General features: G+C 34.6%; 1 protein-coding gene across 22 annotated transcripts in view; it reads left to right on the top strand.

The window, feature by feature from the left end:
- Positions 1 to 26003, top strand: part of RIMS1 (regulating synaptic membrane exocytosis 1) — a 291302-nt gene that overhangs the window by 147964 nt on the left and 117335 nt on the right. For 21 of the 22 annotated variants that reach the window (XM_090136176.1, XM_090136155.1, XM_090136167.1 and 18 more), the window contains 9 exons: positions 11629 to 11696; positions 12234 to 12344; positions 13677 to 13776; positions 17358 to 17481; positions 22548 to 22594; positions 23711 to 23823; positions 24770 to 24900; positions 25218 to 25389; positions 25490 to 25646. In XM_090136176.1, the coding sequence (XP_089992302.1) occupies positions 11629 to 11696; positions 12234 to 12344; positions 13677 to 13776; positions 17358 to 17481; positions 22548 to 22594; positions 23711 to 23823; positions 24770 to 24900; positions 25218 to 25389; positions 25490 to 25646 (1023 nt within the window). Of the gene's footprint in view, positions 1 to 1060; positions 1198 to 11628; positions 11697 to 12233; positions 12345 to 13676; positions 13777 to 17357; positions 17482 to 22547; positions 22595 to 23710; positions 23824 to 24769; positions 24901 to 25217; positions 25390 to 25489; positions 25647 to 26003 lie in introns of those variants that run through there. The other variant, XM_090136173.1, reaches the window with a different exon arrangement.

Below are 26003 nucleotides of genomic sequence, written 5' to 3'. Positions count from 1 at the left end.
TATTTATATTTAAAGATGAAATAATTGTAAACTCTAGTAAGATTAATTACTCATATTTTTTCCCTTACAAGTTTCTCTTTGCAGAGAGTTTTAAATATGTTAGTTCACCATGTTTTGTTTACTCCACTGTGATTTTTGAACAGTTAGCTTATTGTTTATTTATTTATTTATTTTTTGCTGTACAGTATCTAAATCAGCTATTGGGAAACAAATATTTTCACCATGGAAAGCTGTTTCTGCTCAGAAAATAAGTTCATTGCTTTAGGATTTGAATATGATTAAATTAGATAAAATTCTCTAGCAATTTTTATTATCTGTAGTTATTTGATCTCTAATGTATGCTGGTATATATGTCGTGGTTTTCTCTTTAATTTTGAATATGTAATTTAGAAATCGACATACTATTTGTTTTTAATTTGGAATATATTTTTATATTTTATTTTTATTTTTGATGCACATGTTATATAAGAGAAGTATTAAAACATTCCATTAATTTCTAAAAGATAAAGTAATTTTTTTCATGGACCGTTGCATTTTTCAGAGTAAAGCTATAGCTTGAGAATTTTTATGTAACTTAAAGCAGCCATCTGATTGCTTCATTTATACAGTTCATTAAAACTTGTTCAGCACACCACTGCTGAATATAAATAACTGCAGCAGTGCTATTGATTCCTGAGCCTGTGGGTACCATTGGCTTGAAAAAACAGTAAGAAACTTCTTCCCTATTCTACCGAGGGAGGAAGGAACTCTTTTTTTTTCCTGCTTTGTTTCCTGATGAATTGTTAATTCTGGATTCCTGAATCTGTTAGCTGTTTCTGGAGACTGAAACTCCTCGTTGCTGCAGTGAGCATGTATGAACTAATGCAGTAATCGATGCTTGCACTCCACTGCAGAAATCTGTTTGGATGACAAGAGCTCTCATAGCCCTGTTTGGTGTCACCAATGCTGAATGTTTGACGCTGCAGAAAAATTTGGCTTAGGATCGGGACGCAAGGACCTTAGGGACTTTTTTTTTTTAATATCATCTCCTTCACACTGGAGTGGATTTTTGATACTGTTTTGGCTTTGCTACAGTTGCAGACTGCAATTTGCAAACAACTAGATGCCAGTTGTTCTTTTTTAACCATTCTCTTGCTGATGCTGCTATGTTTGAGGGGTTTCTTCAGTTTCTGCTCCATACCTTGCATTCAGGGACAGGTAAACAAGTGGCTATACGGTGCAGAGCTTTTAGATATGTTTTTCTGTTCGTTTATTTAAATATATCTTTTCATAAACAGCTATTTTTAACTGTACAGTTTGAGTGGAGATGTTGTATCCTCTGAATCTCAAGCGTTAATCATAGCAAATGCACAGCTTGAGCAGGGAATATTTTGCTCATAACTCCGTGTTTCGGTTATGTTTATACTCAGAAAACTTATGTGCCAGACTTAATTACCGATGTTGTATGGCCTGAGGTTTTAAACAAAAAATGCTTGTTGTGAAAGCACACATCAAAATGTAGATGTTTTTGAAAAGTAATAATAATCTGATTTCTTATGAGTATTTTGCACGTTGGAGAAGTCATTGCTAAAGAATTTAGAAATTTACTTCAGGAAGCAAATATTCAGGTGTCTTATTTGTGTTTGGCAGAAGGCAATTGATATGTCCTCGATCCCCTGGAATGTGCCATCAGTAGTTTTAGTAAGATCAGATTGGAATATGTATCTGTTACTTATTAATGCATACTATTTTAGAAAAAATATTATTGAAAGTGTATACAGTCTTGTTCTATGTTTTACTCTTGTTCTATATTTGCATGATATCCAGTTATGGTTATAATAATAATGTTGTATAGGCTATAATAAACATTAAGTTACGATTATGTTGTATATTATCTATCTCTGCATCACCATACTGATGCATTGCACTTTCTGAACCAGTGAAGGACATTACGCCTCTTCTCTGTGAAAAAATAGATATCTGTATTTGGAATGAGATTCTGAGCTAAATCACTAAGGATCACAGGGGAAAGTGAGAGGAAGGATTGATGACTGCAAGTTCCTTGGGGATTATGCAATGTGTTGAAAACAACAAAAGTCTTTGAAATCTTTTATCTGGCAGTGCCTGCAAAAGTCATTTTTTAGAAAGAGAAAAGAAAAAAAGATCATGAGACAGATGAATCCTGAAGATTGTACGAAGAAGTTTTATCTTCTCAAATATTACAGTTATGCTAATGTATTTTAAGAAATTAAAAATATTTTAAGAAATTAAAAAATTAATTTCTTATTGCAGAGTTTAGAGGAGAATGAGAGTATATAGAGAGGAGAATCTGAAGAGATGAATTAGAGGAAATGAGGTTGAGGAGCAGTCGAAACAGAGATGGATTGAAACAGCAGCAGGAATATCAGGAAAACTAGATGCTGCTGAGCTTAGAAAGAAGCCATGGTCAGCCCTAGCTGTGATCAGGGTTTTAAGGAGTAAGCTGGGGAAAATGTTTGCACTGATTCTAACACTCAGTTAGTTGCCTTTAGTTACACCAAGAAGGTAAAACCCTCTTTCTTCAGACTACTCACTGTGGTGGGCAGCCACAAATTGCCATGCAAAGAACTCTTGCGCAGCTTGGCACAAGTACATGCAGTAGGTGAACCAGGGCTGGGACTGACCCTGCTTTGGGCAGGTTTGGGGCTGTGCTGTAGGGATGGCACACAGCAGCATGTCTCCAGCCTTTAGAACAGTGTAGAACTGGGGAGCTGAAGGGTGTTTTATAATCACACTAAGCACTGGACTCTGTTCAAGGTATTTGTCTTTCGTTTGTATACCAGACCACACAATTACAAATGACTGCAAAACTGATCCTGTCTCACTGGCTATTGAGTTTAACTGATTAATCTCTCCATTGTAGCCACACTTCAGTTAACTTAAATATTTAGCAGTGAAAATGTAACTGTTTTCTGCAAGGAGAAAACTGTAGAGGCTGAACTGCCATAAAGGTCACTGTAATGTCAGGATGTTGGTTAGATGCAAGGTATCCAGAAGACAGACTGTGATGGAAAGCACATTAAAAATGAAACACAAACAACAACAACAAAACCTTAAAGTCTCCACCACTTTGATCTGCAGATGTACTTAATCTCTCTACTGGTGGGAAGCAAAGTTCCAAGTTCTTTCTTGGTTAATTTCCTAGTGTCAGTGATCTCTGAATTTGCACTCCAGTAATTCTTTCTGCAGTATTCCCATCAGAATGGAAGAAAGAAAGCCTTTAAAACCTCCCCTTACTCTCTGATGCAGTGTAACAGAGGAGTATGATGAATACTCATCAAAAAAGCTCAGCAGACTTGTCTTCCTAATTTGGTGATCTAGAGTAATACCATCACAATACTGCAGAAATGATTCTGTCTTTAATCATAATCCAGCGAATTTCATCTCCTCTGTTTTCTTCTACAGCCCTGAAGCACAGAACAACCAAGAGGGTTTTTTTGTTTGTTTTTGTGTTTTTTTTAAACTCAGAATTTCTCTTTCATCGTAATATTTAGATAAATTATCTCCCCAGAGTTTCATGGTAATTAAATCATAACTTCTGTTTTGAAATGGAATTTCCTTGTTTATTTCTCCAGTGACTTGTGTGGATCTACCCAGTTGTTCATGTGTGCATTTATGTTGGATGATCAACACAAACTCACTGCCTTCCTGCCTGTCCCATTCTTATGGATAATGAGAAGTCCTGCTCCACATTTCTGCTGTTTCTGTCAGCATTTTTATGAACACTGTGTATTACCTTCTTTATCTGAGCAAAAATACCTTTTTTCTTTCCCACAGTAGGAGAAAATGTATGTTCAAATACACCTCCTTATTTGCAGTAGGTGCTACCAGGGCACTGATAAGTCACTTGGCATCATATCCATAGGATTTTAAAGGCATGAGCTGCTGCTTCAGAGCATTGCATTATTTTTCATTTGCTCATCCTTGTTAAAAAATTCTATGCAATGACAACTAAAACACCCTAGATTTTACTTGCTGCCTGGATTTGAATTTTAATTTCTTCATAAATCTGGCTTTAACAAATATTAACATACAAAGTGTTAATTTGAATCTTTTTAGAAATTGCCAGAGGAAAAATACCGAAGGAAATAAAAATGAAAATATTGCCTTCAGAGATCATGCCAAAACAAATATAGTGTTAATTATACTAAACAGGAACTCAGATAATACAGTAGAAAGAATTTAATGTCAATATTGAGTTAGAATTAAATGGATATAATAAAATAATTAAAAAAGCTCTAAATTTCAAAAAGATCTCCTTGCATCCATCCATCTACAGAATTAGCAACCACTCAAAACTAATCAAAGTCAATAAAATCAGGAATTGAGCTAGACCCATGGCAACCAATTTTTTCTTGACTTTTTTTTTCCTTCCTTTTAGACATTGCAGCATCAGAAAACAATTAAAATACTTGCCTGCTGATTTAAAATTCTTGGTAGTGCTAAACACCTTTTCTACTGTCCTCAATAAAATGTTTTGAATAATGCTTTTAAATGAACTTTTTGAATTAATGGATGTTATGCATTTTGCTCAGTATTTTAAATTTATAAGACTCTCCAGATTCTTTATCACTCAAAACACGTTTTCAGAAGACCTTGCATTACGTGTGTCTGAGATCATCCCTTTGTGGGCTTTGTAAACCGTATCATATACGTTTGCACAAGTGCATAAGTGACCTATACATCCTCAGAATAAAAATTGTGTGTGTGAAACAATTACATAGCTGGAAGGGATTGACAAATGCTTCAGCACTCTCAATGTTTGAGTGAAGGAACTGAAAAAAGGTAAGTTGGTGCTCCTCATGAGCGAATTCCTTGAAGATTCAGGAAACTTCGGATCTTCTTTATTGTGCTTTGCCCTTCTCCAGGGTGTCCTAATTAAAAGTTTTAGAAACGTTCACAAATCTTCAATTTGCTATTTGACTGGGTAAGTCATGACTTTTGGCTGCAAGGTTCAGTTGGTGAGATCTGTAATCTTTGGGTTTGGTACCTTATAATGATGGAGATGATTCAGGTAGGAGGTACACCCATCAAACGTACAAGTTGGCCCAGTTGTTTTCGTGTTGGATTGTCTTATATTAGTGGAACTTCTGTGAAACCTGTTTCAGCCAACAACAAACACCAAAGCTGTACTTACAAAAGAATGTTTGTGCAAATCTACTCAAAAGACGATCACAAAATAAGTTAACAAAAAATCTTTGCTAAATAAATATCTGGATAAAAAAACCCACGTTATATTTTAACCAGCGTACAGACAGCTCACAAGTGTAAAACAAGTGTATTGGAAGAGCCTTCAATAATCAGCCAATGGCAAGGCAGCCTTTTGCAAAATTAAAAATAAATATGGGCATGCATAAATCTCATCATTCTTGTAAATAAACAACTTTTTAACTATCACAAAAGTAGAAGTCACATGGATTTTTCCTTCTCTCTAGGTCCTGTTTAATAGTGGTGGTGTTAACAAATGAAATAGTATCTCATTAGTTTACTGCTCCTTGCTGAACTACCTCTGGTTTGCAAGTATCAATTAGCATTGCAGTCTGCACTGTGTTTATAATGTAGCTGCTTCTTTAAGAAAAGATTTTTAAATTGTTTGTTTCAAAATCAAGTGCAGTTTTTTTGTGTGCAGGAAAAAATACAAAATATCCCCATCTTCTAGACACGCATGTATGGAATAAACATTGATTTTCAGTGTATGTAGGCTATTGGTTATCTAGTTCTAAAAGTGTAGTGCTCGCTAAAGCTGTGTGGATCCTATTTCAATTGCTTTTAGTTACTTAGAAATTTAGAGAAGGTAAAGAAAAACAGTTTTGTGTTTCAACATTATGTTATACTGCCTGAAGATTGTGTTTGATGGGATAATTTGTGGGACTGGTTCTAAATTAGGAGCTCTAGGAGTCACAGGCATGTGCGAGCACAGTCCCTATGTGACTATTATGTGTCTAAATTGTCACTTGTATGTTCCAGTTTTTGCTGGAACTTGGGACTATGTCAGCATGCAGTGCTGATTATATGTGACAGAAGGGAGTTCATATCCAATGCAATTATATATTTTCAGTACAAAATATAACCTAAACTTTGCAGTCATGTGGTGAATTCCTCCCACGCGTTGTATGAGGAGTCTGCCTTTAAGCTGCATAAGCGGTAAAACACAGACCTTCTGCAGTGATTTAAGTTCTTAACTGTAGGCATCTGAAGTCAGTTGATTTGAAGAGATAATGAGCATTTTTGTGAGGATTTCTGCATATATAGGCAATGGGTAGCTTCTGAACTGTCTGCTCACCACTTACACATGGGGGCTGAACATCAAGTCAGGGTTGTAGTGTTTTCTCTGGAGAGCCGGTCAGCACTTTGACTGTAGTGATTTAAACATGCGTTGTTTATTCAATGAATTAGTTTTCTGTTATTTTTCTTGGGAATAGAACAATACAATGAATCATGTCTGACTGCGACCGGGTGTTCTTTGATGATGGTATCAGTGCACTGAAGACATAGAATCATAGAATGGCTTGGGTTGGAAGGAAACTCAAGGATCATCAATTTCCAACCCCCCTCTTACAGGCAGGGTTGCCACCTGCAAAATCAAGTACTAAATCACAGTGCCCAGGGCCCCATCCAACCTGGCCTTGAACACCTCCAGGGACATGGCATCCACAGCCTCTATGGGCAGCCTATTCCAGCATCTCACCACTCTCCGTAAAGAACTTCCTTCTGACATCCAATCTGAATCTGCCCTCCTTTAGTTTAAAACAATCCCCCCTTGTCCTGTCACTGTCTACCCATGTAAAAAGCTGACACAAACCAGTAATAAGTAGAGTGATCTTCTAACTCATGAAAATTAAGGTTATGAGGAAGGAAAAGAAGTTGATTTCTTGTGTTTCTTTACTTTTTTGTGGGTTGATATGTAGCTTCTGTTGATTTTACACCAGGAAACATTTGATCGTTTCCATGAAATATTGATCCACTTCCATGGGAGCTGTGAAAGATATAACAGGTCTTTGAGGAGCTTTTTTTGTCTCATTAACACGCATTGTATCTGAGCCTAAAAGTTAACAAATACAGAGATGGCTTCTGTGACTGTTAATTAGATAGATCTAATCTGTCTGTATAGGAAGCCAGTTTGTGCTTTAATTATATATGCACCCCCTCAAAATAATTGTCTGAGTTTCCTAGGGATGTTGTAGAACTGCCGTATTAATTAGCAGCTGAATGTTAGACTCAAGTAAGTGCTTAATGTGGGCTAACTGGATCTTATCAATAGACTGTCTGCTTCTCATCTTAAGTAACAGCTGCAGACCTGGTGCATCTGGATTTCCACAGTGCGCCAGAAGCACATTCTTTGCTGAATACCACCACTCTCCATACACAGTCTGGATTTGGGGAAGCATCTTGTGGTGTTTTATCTCCACTATTCAGGACTCATTGGAGTAGCGTGGCCGTTCATACAGGATAACAGGCTTTCTTGTATTTTGTGCCTGTTTCAACAAAGCAACGTTTCAGCTTAGCAGCAAAGACAAGGCTGTCATTTCTAATGCTTACCAGTTTTGTGGGATTTCACTTCACAGCATTACAACATCAGCTTTTCAAATGAATAGCACTGCTTGTGATGAAGTATTTCAGAGAAAACGTGTTTTGAAGCTTGCTTTCCCTTTACTTGGAAGGCATGCATGTTGCAGACATAAAATCAAAGCAGTGTATTAGAAATTTGATTGAAGACTGCAAAAAAAACTTCTCAAGAAAAGACTCAACCCACTTTGTGTCATGTTAAATAACTTATGTCAGTGGCACATTGAAGTCCAACAATATCGTAATTGAGCGCTTAATAGGAAGAGTATTTTATTGCTGACAGAATACAACTTTTTGAATTACTCCCGCAGGTGGAAGGATTTTATAAAGATATACTTCTTTCACTCTATTAGCTGAATTAAATTATAATTGCAAATACATTTTTTTTTTTATCGTAGGCTCAATTTCAAAATATGTCTGTATGTTTTATAGAAATATATTAGTAATGTTCAGAAGTAATGGTACTACGCTTATCATGTCTTATAGAGGCTTATTATTTTTACATTTTTCATGTTTTTAAATTTAGGACATTCTTTAACAAGCAATTGAAAGCAGTTGAAGCTGAGCTAAATGCACTAAATTGATGATTTCCTCAGTAGAATTTTATTTTCTTCATAACGTCTTAAATCTGTAAAATACCACTTACTTTTAGGATTTTTTTTTGCCAGTAGAGAGAGTAATTTGTGCATAGATTTTTTGGGTTTGAGTTTGTTTGTTCTGTAGTGAGAAAATCTCACTACAAAAGTCTTCCTTGGTATTTACTTGTGCCTGGAACTCTTTAATACTAACTCGGCGAAGTTATTGTATGTATTTAAAGAAATATGCAGTTCTTGGGTACTGAATATCACTTCTGGGATACTGTAATGCAAGAACTGTGTAAGTAAGCAATAAGAAAAGAAATAATAAGAACATGGGACGAGAAATAATTTATTTAGCTATTTAGCTGCGGATATTAAAAAAAATAAAAATCTAGTGTTAATGTTGCTGGAATAAAATATTTTTCAAGTCCATTCGGGGATTTTTTTTTCCATTACATTTTAATTTGTATGTTCGATTCTAATTCTATCTAATGTAGAGAAACTGATACTTTCCATTGTAAAAAACTTTTTACTGCTTCAGTTTCAACTAAAAGCTTGCTTGTGAATGAGTTATTTAATGCTACATTTTAAATTTAAATTTTAAATTTATGAATTCAGTCTTTTTTAATAACTTGGACTTAACTTACTCCCCAATTCATGTTTTTTTTAAAATATTTAAAATATTTAAAATATTGGCGAGATTGTAGACTTTCTGTCAGGAATTTGATTTACTCACTGCATTTATGCATGCTCAGTGCTGCTGCTGCGCAGCACAGCTGAGTTTACAGGACAATTCCTACTTTCATTTCCCGAGAACAGAGAGGAAAATGAGCAAACCTATGGCTGGACACAGTGAAAGCAGTCAGTTTCTTGGAATTAATGGAAGTTTGTAGCAGATAGGAGGGATGAAAGGGGTAGAAGACCAGGGATTTATGTCAGGGGGGTGGGGGCTGGTGAAGATGCAGCTTAGAATGAAGGGGCGTGTTGTGAGGGGAACAGGGATTAAAGTACACAACTGAAGAGCAGACACCAAAGCCAGTAGCAGAAGGAGAAAGAAGATGGGTGATGGCAACAGGATGGATGGGGAGGAACAGCATGAGAGGGTAAGCAAATGGACAAGGGAAGATGAGCATGTGGGAGCCAAAACAAAAGTTAGAGAGGATCTTGCTGCAGCAAAAACTGTGGAGGATACTAGGTACAGGAAGGAACCAGAGGAGGGATAGTAGGGAAACTTCAAGGTAAGAAGGAAGAAAGAAAAAGAGAGCTGGGAGCAAAAAAATCTCTGAGAACTAAGGGATTCATCTCTGCCTGCTGGGGTTGGGTTTATTCCTGCCTGAGCATTTCTCTACTGTAGAGAAAATAACTGTGAATCTTGGAGGCAAAGAGTTTAGGCCAGTGTATGCAAAAGGGAATTGCTTTTTACTGAAAATTGGAGTCCATTGCTGAAAATTGGAGAGCTCTGTGCCACAGGTCCCAGCTCGCTGACGCAGCTTAGGATGGCAGTCTGGCTTCATCATTTTGTTGTTCTTGCTATAGTTCTGAAGTCTTTTTAAAGGTGCAAGAAACAACCCTAAAAATAGAAATGCAAGATCTCAAATGTGAAGTTAAGCCCTCAAAATTCCAGAACTGCAGTATCTAATGCCTTGTGTGGTTATGCATATGGTAATAATAAGCTCTTTAAAAGTAGCTCGTGAATATGATCACATAGTTGATATGGTACTAAATTTTTTATGTATTATAAATGATTATATAACTTGTATTTCATAATGAGCATCTAAGTATTTGTATAAAAACAGAGTCAGAAAAGTAATAAACCCTTTGTGTAAATGCATAGGTTTTTCTTTCTAGAAGCCTGCTTTCTTTGGACATTTGTTGAATGCCTGTGTGCTGGTAAAAGAACTTGTCTAACAGTAATGTTATGGAGATGTGTTTCATAAAATCAGGTAGTGAAGATGTATTGTTGTAATGTATTGTACGTAATAAATAAAATTTGTTTTCTGAAGATGAAGAGCGTGGCGAAATTACAAAGGGTATCTGAAATAAATAACTGACCTTACTGAAATTAGGGATTTTACCCATTGGCTATTAAATGATCAACGTAGAGCTTGTGGCCATCATAAGAGCTGTTCTGTGATTTTTTTTTTCTGTAATTTTTCAAATGACCGAGGTTCTTTCCCATAATGAAGCTAAAAAATGTCTGAAATGCAGGTATAGATAGAAAACTCAATGAGAAGTAACTGTTTCTTTCAGGCACTGAAATTAGCCTCTAGCTTGAAAGTTTAAGTTTTAGGTTGTTAGAGTTTTTGTTTGCTTATTTTTTAAAAGGCTCTGTAAGTTAAATGTCAGAATTGTCTACTTTATCTTTCCTTGGGTAAAAACTTTCAAAAATAGCTCTTTGATTATTTAAGACTGAACTTCTATACAGCACTGTTACTGAAAAAGATATTTGAAAGGAGCTGTCATTTTCAGTCCTAATGATGCAACTGCGTTTTGCTAATATACCATAGTAACACCCTAAGGGATGAAATAGTGCCACTGTTCAGAGCTCACATTTAAAATTAGCATTAGGAAAGAAATGCATTAGAAGAACAAGTCCAAAGTCCTGTTCTGTATGTTCTGTTCTAGCCAGTATCGTTCTTCAGAGTCCTTCTCAGTACCATTTGCACCCTTTCTTTTTGTAAACAAAATTCTGAATTGCACTGCACGATGGTCTTCTTTCTACAGTTCCTCTTCTTCATTTTCCATCTTTAGGAGTGCAGTTACATCACTGTAGATAACAGCCAGTAGAATTGGTAATTTTTGCTACCAATTCAACCTTCCACTGCTTTTTTGACCAGGTTTTACTCTTGAGGTACATAGTATGAAAGTTTGTCCCAAGCAAAATGAAAGATTGCAAGCTCACAATTGCTGTTGATACTATTTGCTCTTTTTGTGTGGCTGTTTTGCCTGGTAATCTGTGTATTCTCTTCAAGTTCCCATGTCCCTCTCTCTGTACCGGTTGTATTGATCAACTATTTGGCAGATTCAAGAGTGTGGTCTACCATTCTGTCCTTAACTATAGCTAAATGCCTGTTTTGTGAAGTATTCTCTCTAGCATCATCATTAGTTGTGGTCCTATGTGTATTTTATTGGGATGAGGGAGGAGGAGGGCAATGTGTTACCACATCGTGCACTGGGGTCTGTTCTGGGCAGTCTACTGACAAAAAGTGTTGGAGAGCACAACTAGTCCTGAAGTGTGATTAATGAAAAAATAGAGGTCCAAATAATTGTGTTATTATACACTTTTTGTTTTTGTATGGTTAGTGTATATTATTTTCAAACTGAATTTAATTCAAACATTGCAGTTTTTGTATTCACTTCATCAAAATATTGCAAACTGTTAAAATCCATGCATGCAGAAGTGATCACGCATACATTTTCCTCTGTTTGAGAGATTACACATTTCTTTCTATTCATATTCTTCCAGGTGACTTGGATTATTATTGGCTGGATCCTGCCACGTGGCATAGCAGGGAGGCATCTCCTATTAGTTCGGTAAGCAACAAGGAAAAAGAGCGTTGTAAGTATGAACTAAAATGATTGCTGATAATTTCAGTTTGCTATATATTTAGATATTTTTTAAAAAAATTATGTACAATGAGTGTGAAAATTTGGCTTCATCGATCATGGAAATAAAATTCAGAAGAGATTTTTATCAAAATCTCTACTAATTTTTTATAGATTTCAAATCCAATACTAACTGCAAAAGAAGCAGTGAATGTGATACTGCTCCCAGAGAAATTAGTAATATTTTTTTCTATTGAATTAGAATGGGAAAGGATATTATTGTGTAATGAACCTGTATGCTTCGTACAACATGTATGTTATACTACAGAACAGAATTTATAAATATAATTTTCAGGGTCCTGAAATCAATAGCAAATGTCTAATTTTATTAGTAGCATTCTATTTTAAATTATGAAATATATTAAAAATTTAATAGCAATATAAATCTAGGTGCAGACTTACTGCTGAAATTTTTTACACAGTAGTTGCATTTTTTTTTTTTTCACTGCTTGTTTTTATCAACAGCATCCAGTAACGTGGCAGCCTTCTAAAGAGGGAGATCGCTTAATTGGGCGTGTTATTCTTAACAAGAGAACAACCATGCCAAAAGAATCAGGTGCATTACTGGGGCTAAAAGTAAGTGTTACATGCTTCATGTGTTAAATGAATGACATTTCTGCTGACCTGACTGTTTGGAACCTTAACTAAGTCAGAGAACTCTCCAATTACTCCAATTCATTTAGTTTCCCAAATTACTCATTTTGTACTGGACTTAACAGATTCTTCTCCCTAAGGTGCCAGAACACTTAAAAGGAATCCTTCTGGAGACTACTGGGGAGTACAATGTTCTAGTTCAATAATATGCATATTTTTATTAATATGGAACTCCAAAAATGACTGAGAAAATTAATTTAGGTGTCGTCATCTTTCCACTGAGACCAACAGAAACAGAAAACAAGAAACATAAGAAACATTCCCATTCATTTAGAACTAAGTCAGCTTCTCCTTGTGTGTATAGTTATCTGATATCTCAAGCCCTCACACGTGATCTAGGTTGTTGGCTTACTGTTGTGGGAATTAAATCAGGAAAAGCCATTGTGAACTTGGTGATGGCACGTCACTTATTCATCTCAAAGTGAGAGAAAATAAAAGCAGCTTTGTTCTACTAAACATTTTGTAGTCTTTAGCACAAGGCTGGTTTTTGCTGGCAGCACGCATAATTTTCTTAATATGTGAGAAAAAAGTTTGGAAGCATAGATTGAAGGGCTTCTCTGGTGCTTTTTTCTTTTTCTTTTTTTTTTTTTTTTTTGAGTTTGTATGATGTAAACTAAACAGCAGGTAATGCATTCACTGATAAACTTAGCACATTCCCTTTTCGTAACCCTGTTGGTGGGTAAGCTTCTGGGTCTTTTGGGGTATGGATCTATATGAAAACTCTGACTAGTAAACCATGTAGGCAGCATGAAGTAATAACCTAATGAACTACCACTCTACTGTTTCTTTTCATTATAAAACTCATCCTAGAATATTCTTGACAGAAATACTGACTTCAGAGAATGAGATGGGTAGAGAGGATATCAAGTCAGCAACAATGCTTCTTTTGTTTTATATTTTATCAAAAATTGAATCACCTGAGAGCACGTTTTTTTTTTCCCCCTTTGTTTACCCATTTGTATAACATGCAGACTGCTTCAAAACAAAGTGCCATTCAGTTCTGTTTAATAGAAGACAGAAGTTGCTCTTCTGTCCTCTGATGTGCTTGGATGGGAAGCCAAGTTTTTAACCATAGCAGTGTTTGTGTGAACTATTTGTATGTGTTCCCTATTGGTGTATTAGCTGATTTTTTAGTTGTACCTCTAATGGTGTTTTGGGGATTTTTATACCTTTGGTTTGATGTTCACTTGCAATTTTCACATACATATGATGTATGTTTGTGGCTTGGAAACTTAGCAACTTATGGTTTTCTAGGTTGTTGGGGGGAAAATGACAGAATTAGGACGACTCGGTGCCTTCATTACCAAAGTGAAGAAAGGTAGCTTGGCTGATGTGGTGGGGCATCTCAGAGCAGGTAAATCATTCAGTTACATACAAAATACATTGTTTCTTGACTTTTTGTAATGCATTTGTTAATTTATATTAACATCACTTCTTTGATATGCTAATATATGGTGAATAGATAAAAATACTGTAATGTTCTTATGGAATGCTACAATTTCCTACATTTCTAACTTATTGATGACTACATTTGCTTGAATGTGTGGAAAAAAATACAAGATGCTTCTGGTCTGTGATGAAGTGCCAGGATTGAATTTAACTGGTATATTTTTGCTTTCGTATCTCAGGTCGTGTTTTTTACACTCTGTAGAAGAAACATAAAAAACTTATGGAAAAAAAAAAAGAAAAAAAAGAAAAAGAAAAACAGCTCTATAAAATGATTCTAAAGTATTTAAAGTATTTAATGCACATAATAATTATTTATTGCTCTTACAAGTATATGACTGCACTTTTTACACTTTTATTTTTAAATGAAATATGAAAAATGAATTTTGATCAGTTTTCTAAGCATCTTCTTGATGGTTTTTTATTCTTATCATAGCCATAAACAGCTATTTTGGAAGTGTCTTAGGAACAAAAGTTTAAGCAGTGCCTCCGTTGGAATCCAGAAACTCAGATGAGAACTTTTATGAATTTTTGATGATTACATTAACCAAATAGTAATAACGAAATAAGAAAGACGATGAGTCTCTAAAAGTATCCTACTTTTGGCATGTTACTTTTTCTTTCAATTTGATAAACAAGTTGTTATTAGCACCCCTTATTATAGATTTTAAGTGCAAAATGTAATTACTGAAAATTACTTTCTCTCACTTCACTAATCCTGATGTGTCTGAGCTGAAATATTACACAGTCAAATTAATTTTTAAATTCTGAAAAATAATTTTAGAGGCAAAGTCATTTCAGAGGACCAGCTAAGCAGAATTCTGTGCATGTTTTCGGAGTGAAAGTCTATTCATGCTATTGTTCAGGGCTAGAACACAAAAGAAACAATACAAATGAGTCAGGAAAGCACAATTTTTCAACTTTCTCAAAACCCTCTCAAAATTTGGCTAGTTCATAAACTTCTAAGTAATTGTACAAACCTGATAAATTTTGCCAAAGTCTTCCATCAGTAGCAGAATAATCCTTAGTGACAATAAGCAGTAAGGGAAATCTAGCCAGAAAAGCAAGAAAACTAGGCAGAAAAGCATCTGGAGGAGAAGAAAAGAATATGAGAGGATCTAATTCCTGTTTTTACCTGGCTGTTGAGAGATTCTACAGGGAGCCCAGAGCACACTGTGTTCTCAGGGGGTACACAGTGATCACATGAAGAAACTATTTGGAATGAGACAGGTTTAAGTTGTGAAAGCTCTGATTCTTTGTGAGGAAAGATTCTGGAGCAGCTTGTATGGAAAAGCTTTCTGCATATGCTTCCTTGGAGATTCTCAAATTTCAGCTGGTCAAGTCCCTTAGCAGCCAGCTTTGTCCTTTGAATTTGGCCCTACTTTGAACAGAAGTTGGGACTGATTGGCTTCCAAAAGTGTCTTCCAATCTGAGTTACTATTTTAGAATTCAGTACAAAATAATTCAGAGCTTGGCAGTCTGAGTCTGAAAATCTTGTGTCTCTGCATCAATAAGTGGGGATAGAATGCAAGACACACTAAAATTGGTTTCTAGGGGCATCTTAGGTATCCTAGTGTAAACTTGCAGAAGTGATTCTCTATCTCAGGGAATAGAGTAGGTTCTGCTAGCCAGCTTTGTGCAGATATCTTGGTTTATCCTAAGTATCTGCAGTTTGAAGTATCTAACAGTTCCTCGCCTGAGTGACTTAGTATTTTTGGCAACTACAATGGGACTTAAGTCCAAAAAGCTTAAGACCATCCTAATTTGTTACATTGGATCACAGGATGGACCTCTTGAGATTGCTGGCCCAATCCCTTGCTCAAGTAGGACCAGCTAGAGCATGTTGCCCAGGACTGTGTCCAACTAGCTATTTCATGTGTCCAAGTTTTGAGTACGTGACCAATTAGTTCCTATGTAAATTATGTTTCAATCACATAATTTTTAGTGTTGCAAATCTATCATCGTTCCATATTGTTTTTGCTATTAAGTTGCTACTATTGCAAAGTTGGCCAGACCTTGTTCTTTTGAATTCCTGAGATGCCTTTGGAAATAAAGCAAATTATCTACAAATAAACGAGATTTTGGTTTTTTTTTTTTGGGGGGGGGGAGGGGAAATCTTGTTAGTTACTAGTTGTTAGCATTTAAATAGAAGCAGAATTTCAGACGAAATTGACTGTGTTTTCATTGAGTTGTATGAATTTTTAAATTAATTTTGAAAGCAATATCTGGATTTACTTATTTTTCATTCCAAGACAATATCATGTAATGATAAATAACTGATTAAACAAAGTGTTTAAATCACCCTGTTTTCTAAACATCTAAATAGCGTAGTAGAAAATGAAACTTAGCTCAGACAGCATTTATTAAGTCTTTCATTATCAAACTCTTATGTTTTAAAGAATAGCAAAATGATTTCAAACGTACTGGGATCTTTTGTAGAGTCTTTTTTAAAATACCAAAATGTAGGCTGTTTGGGAAAAAGGAACGACAATCACTGATCTTAAAGAGAAGTTGCAGCTGTGTATTTTGGGGGTTAAGAGTTTAGTTTGGATAGTTTTGCTTTGGTTTATGAACAAGCATGGGTTTTATCATTTGACTGAGGTCTCCTCAGACGGGGCAAACCAGTGGCTCAATGGTCGTTCCTGACTTAATCTGATAAATGCAAAATTGGTGCCAAGAAAGAAAATAAGGATATTTGTGGTATCAGATAATGGCTGCAGAGTTCTGGCCATTACATAAGATGGGATGTGAGAGTGTAAGATTTACCTTATGGTTCCTGCAGTTTAATTGAATACACTGGTCTTTATTAAGAAACTATAATTAAATACTTTTATCCTTTCAAAACAGTATTGAAGTGCAATGCAGTATACATATCATTAAAATTCTGGAAGTGACAAGCTGAAAAAAGACACTTATCTAAATATCTTTGATATCAGGTTTTGGTTTCTCTTCTCCCCTCGCATCCTTAGAAGTAGTGATTTAATTCTGACTTTTCTTTTTTGTTCATTTGACACAGACAATGAAGACCTTTCTGTTGAGAATTCAAAGTGCACAGTATATAAAATGTAATGAAAAACCCTGATTAAGGTTAAACGTTAGATATTTGTTTCCATTTTTTGAAGATTAATTATCTTACTATTTATTGTTACCATTTATTACTGTCAGTTAAAGTTACTGCTAGTAAAGTTTTTACTGTTAAAGTCTTCTTAAAGGGACTTTTATTGTGTAGCTCAGTAATGTTTGCTGTATTACCTATGAAGTGCTTAATACATTAGCACAATTTGTTTCATTTATATGCTTTTCTGTAGAAGTTGTAGCTACATTCTGTGAAATGAGCCTTGATTGTGTCTCAGAAACCATGTTCTGGGTTTCAACATAATTTTAAAATTTATTTTGAGCGATGTAACTTAGTTATGTACATTTCATAAATGTTTTGTGCTTCTTTGCAAAAGAATATTGAAATGAATTAAAATTCTCTTTAACTTCAAGGAGATGAAGTTCTAGAATGGAATGGCAAACCCTTGCCTGGAGCTACAAATGAAGAAGTTTACAACATTATTTTAGAATCAAAGTCAGAACCTCAAGTTGAAATTATTGTTTCAAGGCCTATTGGGTAAGGCTAAATACTAGCTTCTTAAGTACAGTTATTAGTCCTACTAATTGGACTTCTAAAGGGGTTATTTGTGAGTTCATTATTTTTTATCTTTAAATAATGGAATGTGATTCACTTTCCATTGCTGACATTCTGTACATTCCATTTTCTTCATTGCCTGTTGCAATCCTGGGCCTTTACGGTGATTTATCAGTATAAATGATTTGTTAGGAAGCACAAGCAAGCATTGAGCATTGCAGGACTTGAATTATGTTAATGCTAGTGGGATTTTAAAGAGGTTTTCTTTAAAGAGAGGACAAAAGAAATACAACTGCTTTAACTAAAAAGGCTGTATTTGGCTTTTGTGATGCTGTTGGAATAAAGAAACAAAAAATACCTTCCCATTAAAGAATGTAGCTTGTTTCATCAAATATTACCTTTATTTTTTTTCTTTTTTTTAGGATTATAACGTTTATTTATTTTAAATCCAGGTTTGCGGCTTGGCGGTAACAGTTCTTGCATTCTTGATTTCTGAAATAAGCCTTGAAAGGATCATGAAGTCTGTTTGATTTGATAAAATGAGGGTTTTACATTTGTCACAATTGCTTTACAGTGATATTTTACACTCCTTCCCTGAAAATGACTCTAATGGGACTGCTTTGACTGATCTTACAGGATGGAATTTCAATAATATTGTAAATTGACAATTAGATTGCAGAGATGAGTCACATGGTTTACAATAAAAAGTGACTCTTGACTAGTTTAAAAAACAATGTGAGAGTTTAAATCTGTCTGTAGTTTTTAGCCTTCACAGAGATCACATACTCACTGTATGTCTCGTAAGTACCAGTAACCTGTAGGTAGATGGAGACCTGTTTTCTCATTATAAATGCATGATTCTTTCATTTTGAATGTGCTGGATTTCATCCTAATTATAAGTTTTATCTTTCTCAATATGGCAAGTTTTTATTTTGAGAAACAGAAAGCGCTATTCATTTTCCTTCTAAACCTCCACTAAAACATTATTCTTTTATTTTTATTTCATATCAGCTTTTGGTGTTTGATTTTGACCACACTGTGCAAATGTAGATATATCTTGCAAGTGAACTCTTCCTTTTTAATGACAATCACTATTAAAAGTATTTAAAAGTATTTAAATGAAATTAACATTTGTTGGTAATCTTAATGGCAAATTAGAGCTTAATGCAAAAATACTGGTTGTTTTTGGGCTCAAATTAACATTCAGAGTGAAACAGTATGGAAGTAGAAACCTTATTTGACATTCTTTAGTCACAGGTAAATTAAGAGAAATCCCTGTACATTCAGTCCATCGTGTTTATGATTTAAAATAAAATGCCATAAGTGGATTTTTGAAAATTTATTTTAATGTTTTAATCAGGAGAAAAGAAGTATTGGACAGGACATAACTTCATTTCTCAATTGAAGGAAAATTGATCTATACAACAGATATGAAGAAGAAACTATTGTATTAGTTTTTTAAATAGCGAGTTTTAGGTATCAGTGTATTTGTAAATGTCATGTATCCTTAGACTTTTATCTTGATTCTTAAAATGACTTCTTGTTTATGAATTCTATAAATGTAGAGACTTCAAAAAGCGAAGTACAATGTGGCCAAATTCCGCTGATGTGCTCTTGAAAAAAAATCCAGGGAAAATACCACAACTGTTGGACTAAGGTCTAAAAAATAAAGACATTCAAAAATAAAGACTGCTTCTAAATCTGAACAGCAACTCTTGCACTAATGAAGTGGAAATAGGACCAATGAAATGTAATGTTTTGCTTTGTATGACCCATACATATTTCTATAAAGACATAAGCAAAAACAGAGCACATCAGATTACATTTTTATTTTGACACAAATGGAGTCTTGATATGGAGGTGCTTATATGCTACAATAATTCTATCCTTGTAGAACTGTGTTTTGCTTGAATTTTTTTTCTTTTTCCTTTTCCTTTTCAGTTTTTTTTTTTTTTTTTTTTTTCCTGCAGAGAACAAATAAATATCCCAAAGGGACTAGAGCATGCAACTTTTCAAATTTAAGGATCTCTCGTTTTTCCAGTAGAAATTAAATTAAGACCTGTTGTTTTACATCAGATTGGGCTTTACCTCTCTCTCATCTAAACCCCACAAAAAATCTCAGAAAAATCCCACCCAGGCATTGTGCAACTAAGAAAATCCTGATGTGAACAACAATAAAAATAAACGAAGAGTACCACATCCTGCTCATGATTTTCTTGTTTGTTTGTTTGAATTTGTGGATGTTTTGCTTTGGCTTACTTTTTTTTTTTCCTTCTGGCCTCTCCTTGCCTTGTTATTCCAACTATTCCTGATAGTGAATTTGACTTAATCCAGTTGATTTAGTATAGCCAAGATTTGTGTCTAGTTTAGATTCTGATTCAGCAAACTTCTAGCTGCTTGATAAAGCATTAATTGGTAATCCATTACACCTAAAATTCCTGTGAGGGAATAGGTTCCCGAAAGACCTGAAAAATGATATTTCTTCTGCATAATTTAAGTGTTTTCCTCTCTTTGTATTAATAATGCAAGTAATGTACCAGTACATCTAATGGTCTCTTTTTAAAAAGTCCTAGTATATTAGGTCTAAAAAGCCTAAATTTAATATGGTTTTGCTGAAGTAAATAATAGGAGGACTGGAAGGCCACAAATTAGACGACTGCAAATTACAAAATTGATGTCTACACAGTTTGCTTAGTCTTGTAAATTTGATTTCTGTGTCTATCAGTAAATGTAATTTTGAGTAATGGATAATTGTAGAGTGTTTATTAGAGAAAAATGTGAAGAATTCAATACAATTAGCAAATAAAGGCATAGCAAATGGTATAACCACAGTAGTACCATAAAAACTCCGTAGAAACTAATTGACATTAATATTTGTGATTGCATACACAAGGTAGGTAAGAAACCATTTAAAATTAGATTTAATGGATTGGCATCTAAATATGAAGGGGGAAAAATGAGCTATGAATATGCATTAGAGGCTGGTAGTGGCTGTTCGTGTAAGGCAGCATGGACTTTGGCGGCACACTGTTTGAGAAGCAGTCTGCCATGGTAACTGTCTCTTGTGTGTGCGGGTGAGCTCATATGGGATAGTGCAGGTAAAACATATGTTTTCTTTATTTGTCTCTTGTTTTTCTTGTCATATACAAATTATATTTGCTTGGATTTCCACAAATACTATTGCAAAAAATGTCGCCTCTGCAGTGTGATTCAGCTCCTCTGTGTTACTGTACTCTAGGTCTTTGCAAGGAGACTGAGCCTCCATAACAAACCAAACAGAGATAGATTTCAGAGAGTTGCTACAGTAATACAATTAATGTAAACTGCAAATTGATTCTTTTTTTTCCTTTTTTTTTAAACGATTTACTTTAGCTAGTCTGGCTTTGGTTAGTTAAAATCATTTCTTCTATTTCTTCTGAAGATTTTTTTTATAGTTGATGTCTTTCTCCATCCATCCAGGTATGTAGGATGAACTGCCCATGTTGAAATGTTTCTTAGACCCATAAGCCCTCTTTAAATATCCTAAATTTTGTATTATTATGAGCAGTGCTATGCTGCAGAAGAGAAAGTACATATTTCTAGCACAAGAGAATATCACAGACTTAATGTCATATTGAACAGAAAAATCAGTCGGAATAAACAAAATAAATATTTCAGACTGATGAAAATTTCCTTGGAAACTGAAGAGAGAACATGCTATGAAGTCCACACAGCAGCCCTGCTGATCTCCATGTTGTGTTTAATTGTGAAGGAGTATTATGCCATGTCAAGAGCAAGTAATGCAGTTGTATTTCCATGAGTTTGGGGAAATCACAGTGTGCCTTACTCACAAAGTCAAGGCAAAGTCAAGAACTTTCTTGATTAGTACTAGGATGAAGGCTAATGTAAAACATTAGTTGGGAGCCGAAGTAGGTTTTGTTAAATCATGTGCACCAAAAATTTAAAATGCAGAACTTGAAAAATAAATTTAAGACTTGTTGGTTGGGAGCTATTACGTTCATTTTCTAACTTAAGTGTCTGTTTCTTTGTTGTAAGTAGCATTTATATATATATATATGTCTTAGTTTTACTGACTTATAAATCATTAAGGTAATGTTTCACTGAACAGAAAAATACCTGAATACCTTTAAAATGCTCACCTTTACGCATAAAATCTTTAAATGTTCTTCAAAAATATTATTTTTGTTTAGATTTTGAATTAGTATTTGCAGAAGATGATAGTTTCAAGTGAACTGCTGAAGAGCTTTCTTTCCATTTTCTTGCTCTGCTTTTTTAATATTTGTACAAAAATAGTCAAATCTTGTCTTTGCAATGTATTTTCAATGCTTGTTGAGAACAGGACAGAACGAGGAACTATCATTGTCCAGACTGTGATGGAAAAGTAATTGTGTTGATGACAAAATTTTGATAGACATGTATGGATGTAACTGGTTTGATTTTGTTTATGTTATGTGTTGGATGTTTCTATGTTGAAAAAATTCTATACCCAATTGTAACGTGTTGTGATATTTTTTTATCCTATGAAGAAGTGCATTATTCTTTTGTTGTTTGACATTTCTAATGTTTCTTGGTTTTTCTTTTTTTTTTATTGTAAGACATTTTCATCAGTTTCATTCTATGAACTCCTTGAGACGTTTATATAAAGATTACTAGTGAGTTAATCTCTGTCTTCTGTTTAGTTTGTAAATGTTTCCTCCAAAGAATAGTTGAGCGTCATTAGCTATACTGCCATTTACCCCCTTCTCTTAATAAAATCTCTCAGGCTTTAGATTGTGAAAATAGTAGAATCCATCCATAATATTTACATCATAGCACTCGTTTTGTCTTCTAGATTCTAAGTTTGAAGGAAGTAATAGTTTCCATTGTTAAGATTTTCATGAAACCCAGTGAAAACAATGAACTGGATTCAAATACTTCCCCCTTGTGTCTCCATAATCCATTAGAACAAAGAGAAACGTTTCTAAAACTGTTTCTCAGAAACGTATTTATTACAGAAGAAGGTACTCTTCCTCATTCCTAATTACTTTGTGTATATTCATGTTTTTTAGTGATATTCCTCGGATTCCTGAGAGTTCTCATCCCCCATTAGAGTCCAGTGAGTACACTCCCTTTGCTCCTTTGACTGAGCTTGATCTTGTCCTCAGTACAGTCATTCTTTGCTATGAATTTTTGGAATGCTTACCATGCACTGGGAGACTGCATTGTCTTGAGTTTTTTATGTGAAAATAAAATCATCGTTATCTGAATCTTGTGTGTTAAATTCTAAACAATATAGATTTGATTAAAAGCTACATACATTTCAAATGTTAGCAGGATTTTACTATGTTCTTTTATATCTTGTACTGTTAATACTGTATGGGTGTATAAGACATGCCCATGTATAGTCATTTACTGTCATAGCATAACAGAGGAGACAGGTAGAAGTGGCTGCCAAAAGGACAAACAAATGGCAGCAGATTTCACCTCCTGCACCATCCAGCCCAAGTCCAGAGTTTCTGCTTCTCTTTAACTTATGGAGAATGCAACCCTATGGTGAAATTCTTGTGTATGACACTTAAAAAGAACTATCTTCTTAGCAACGTCACTTGAAGTGTCAGCTGGGTTGTGTGAGGGCCATGGCTTCCAGCCCTTTCTCATCTGAGCCTTGCGTGAGAAGCAGTGGGTCCTGCAGGGCCACTGAACCTTCTATGCTGCTCCTTGCCTTTCATGAGCTTGTCCTTGCTCATGTGAGCTCTGCTTCATTGATAGAGAACTACTAATCTCCTGAATAGACAGGAGTGTCCTCTGTGCCAGGTGTCTGTCTTGCATATCTTCCTGCCTCTGAATTCTCAGGAGTTAAAATCACATTTCAGAGGCTACTATTAAAAAAAAAAAAAAAAGTGAGATTACTCATCAAAGTTTTCAGCTGTGCACTATGTACAATGAGGATATTTTATTCAAGGCATGGTATGTCAATGATAGATAAGGAACATTTTGTAATATGTTATTTAGAATAAAGAAAAAATGTCAGGTTTAATCTGGGTTAGGAGTATCTAGACTGTATTTTCACCACCTTATTTGCATCAGCTTACAAAATTTCTGTATACTATGATATTAATGCTATGCATAAAGACAAGCTTTATAATGTTCAAAGAAAAAACAATTCATAAATTATCCAAATTTGTTTTAAAATTTCAGATGGAGAGTTCATTTGTTTCTTGCATATTTTTAGGTTCAAGTTCTTTTGAATCTCAGAAGATGGAGAGGCCTTCTATTTCTGTTATTTCTCCAACCAGCCCTGGAGCCCTAAGGGATGCACCACAAGTTCTACCAGGGCAGCTTTCTGTGAGCAGATATTATTTTTCCTAAGTTAATAATGAATGTTTATTAGATGTTGGTCCCTCAGTCCTCTGCCTTCCCAAGGTCTATTGGGAAGTCAAAGGAAGAGTGGCTGTTGTTGGTGAATCACATCTTTCAAATGTGTAAGTACACATTCACTGTAATCACAGCAGAAGTAAAGAGTTGTTGTCTTAATAGATGAGAACATGCAGAAACTTACATTAAGGAGCCCACGAACATGCCTTCCAGTTTTTCATGCTGTACTCTTTTGTACTTGCAAATAACAAGCACCATACCTTTCTACTGTCTTTACAGGAGCACGTAAAGAGCTATGTTAACTTCTGCTGTAGAAAAATGCAGTTTAATTTAGCTATACATCACCTCCTGGAATTCTCTGTAATGTTAATTGAAACTGTACTTATTAAATACACAGTGAATACTTAGACTTTGTTATTATATATTCTTACCTTTTTATATTGATTATATTAATTTCTAAGTACACAGCAGACTCCAAAATTCTATGTTATGATCCAATAGGAAAGAATTGAGCTGTATTTTATATTTTCCCTTAGAACCTTTATAATGTGACAGATCAGAGTAGGTAGATTTAGAACAAGCCAGAAGTTTAGCTGCAGTTTAGCTTCCTATTTAAATGTAGATTCAAAAGTGCAAAACTAAGATGATGCTGGCTTGAATGAACTTACAGGTACCAGTGATTACAGTAAGTCATGGAAGTATAATCGGGTACCACCATTTTATTCAGCTAGGTGAATATGTAAGTTTTTGGTATACGCCAACATATTTTATTAATAGATTTGCAATTATAAGCATCTCATTGTCTCTTGGGAAAATAAATGTTACTTCTACTTTGTGGTTAATATGATGCAGTATAAAAATTCTTTTTTCTTTTTTTCATTTTCAATTTTTTTTTCTGGTGACTTGTTTCATGTAGGTGAAACTGTGGTATGACAAGGTGGGACATCAGTTAATAGTGAATGTTCTACAAGCAACAGATTTGCCACCAAGAGTAGATGGACGGCCAAGGAATCCCTATGTAAAAATGTATTTTCTTCCAGACAGGAGGTAGTACTTCAGTTCAAAAAATTATTTTGTAATTTATTGAATCAGTTTTTAAGTGAATGTTTTTGAATTACAGAATTCTTTTATATGTATTTTCTTCTCTATTTAGAGTAATTATGAGAAAAAAAATTGCACTGTAGGTATTTCATTCAGTATCAAATTAACTCTCCGGACATTTGGATGAATGCAATCCACTGTATAGCAAATACTTTTGTCTTTTAAGGCATTATCAGATGAGGAAAAATGAAACCAATAAGTGCTGATTAGTTTATGGCTTTTTGTGATTTACAAGCAGCTTACAACAAATATTTATGTTTCAGTGATAAAAGTAAAAGGAGGACCAAAACAGTAAAGAAAAGTCTAGAGCCAAAATGGAACCAAACTTTTCTCTACTCACATGTACATCGTAGAGATTTTAGAGAGCGAATGCTTGAAATAACAGTATGGGATCAGCCAAGAGTACAAGAAGAAGAGAGTGAATTTCTTGGAGAGGTGATGCATACAATCACAGTTATCCTGAGTTTGATATTTATTTTTGAATACACGTTAAGATTACATATTAAAATTTAAATTGTGATCATTTTTGTCCTAGATTCTTATAGAGCTGGAGACAGCGCTTTTAGATGATGAACCACATTGGTATAAGCTACAGACACATGATGAATCTTCACTACCTCTGCCTCAGCCATCACCTTTCATGCCAAGAAGACATGTTCATGGTGGAGAAAGCTCTAGCAAAAAATTACAGAGTAGGTCCAATCCATTCATCTTTTTTTTTAATTTTTAAATTTGAAATCCTGGGTATGTTGTACTGATATTTAGTTTTCACATACAAGACAAAAATGCTATTTCATAATCTGTTAGTGTTATAAAAATGTATAGCAAAAAGAGATGCAACTTTGCACATTTCACCTGTGATGCATAACTTTCAAGTAAATGAAACCTATTTGAATCGATTGATTTTCACTAGCAAAATAAAATTGATCAAATATTTGTTTTCATAAATCTCCTTTCAAAAGGAAAAATGAAGTCCAAATTTGTTGGATACTTCTGTAATAATTGAAAGCTTTTTATTTTAAAAAGGCTTTGAAGCCTTGTGAGGTGTA

The sequence above is a fragment of the Phasianus colchicus genome, chromosome 2 (assembly GCF_987193195.1).
Source record: "Phasianus colchicus chromosome 2, bPhaCol1.hap1.1, whole genome shotgun sequence".
Lineage (NCBI taxonomy): Eukaryota > Metazoa > Chordata > Aves > Galliformes > Phasianidae > Phasianus > Phasianus colchicus.
The sequence above is the reverse complement of the archived record's forward strand: the minus strand, read 5'-3'. Positions and strand labels throughout refer to the sequence as shown.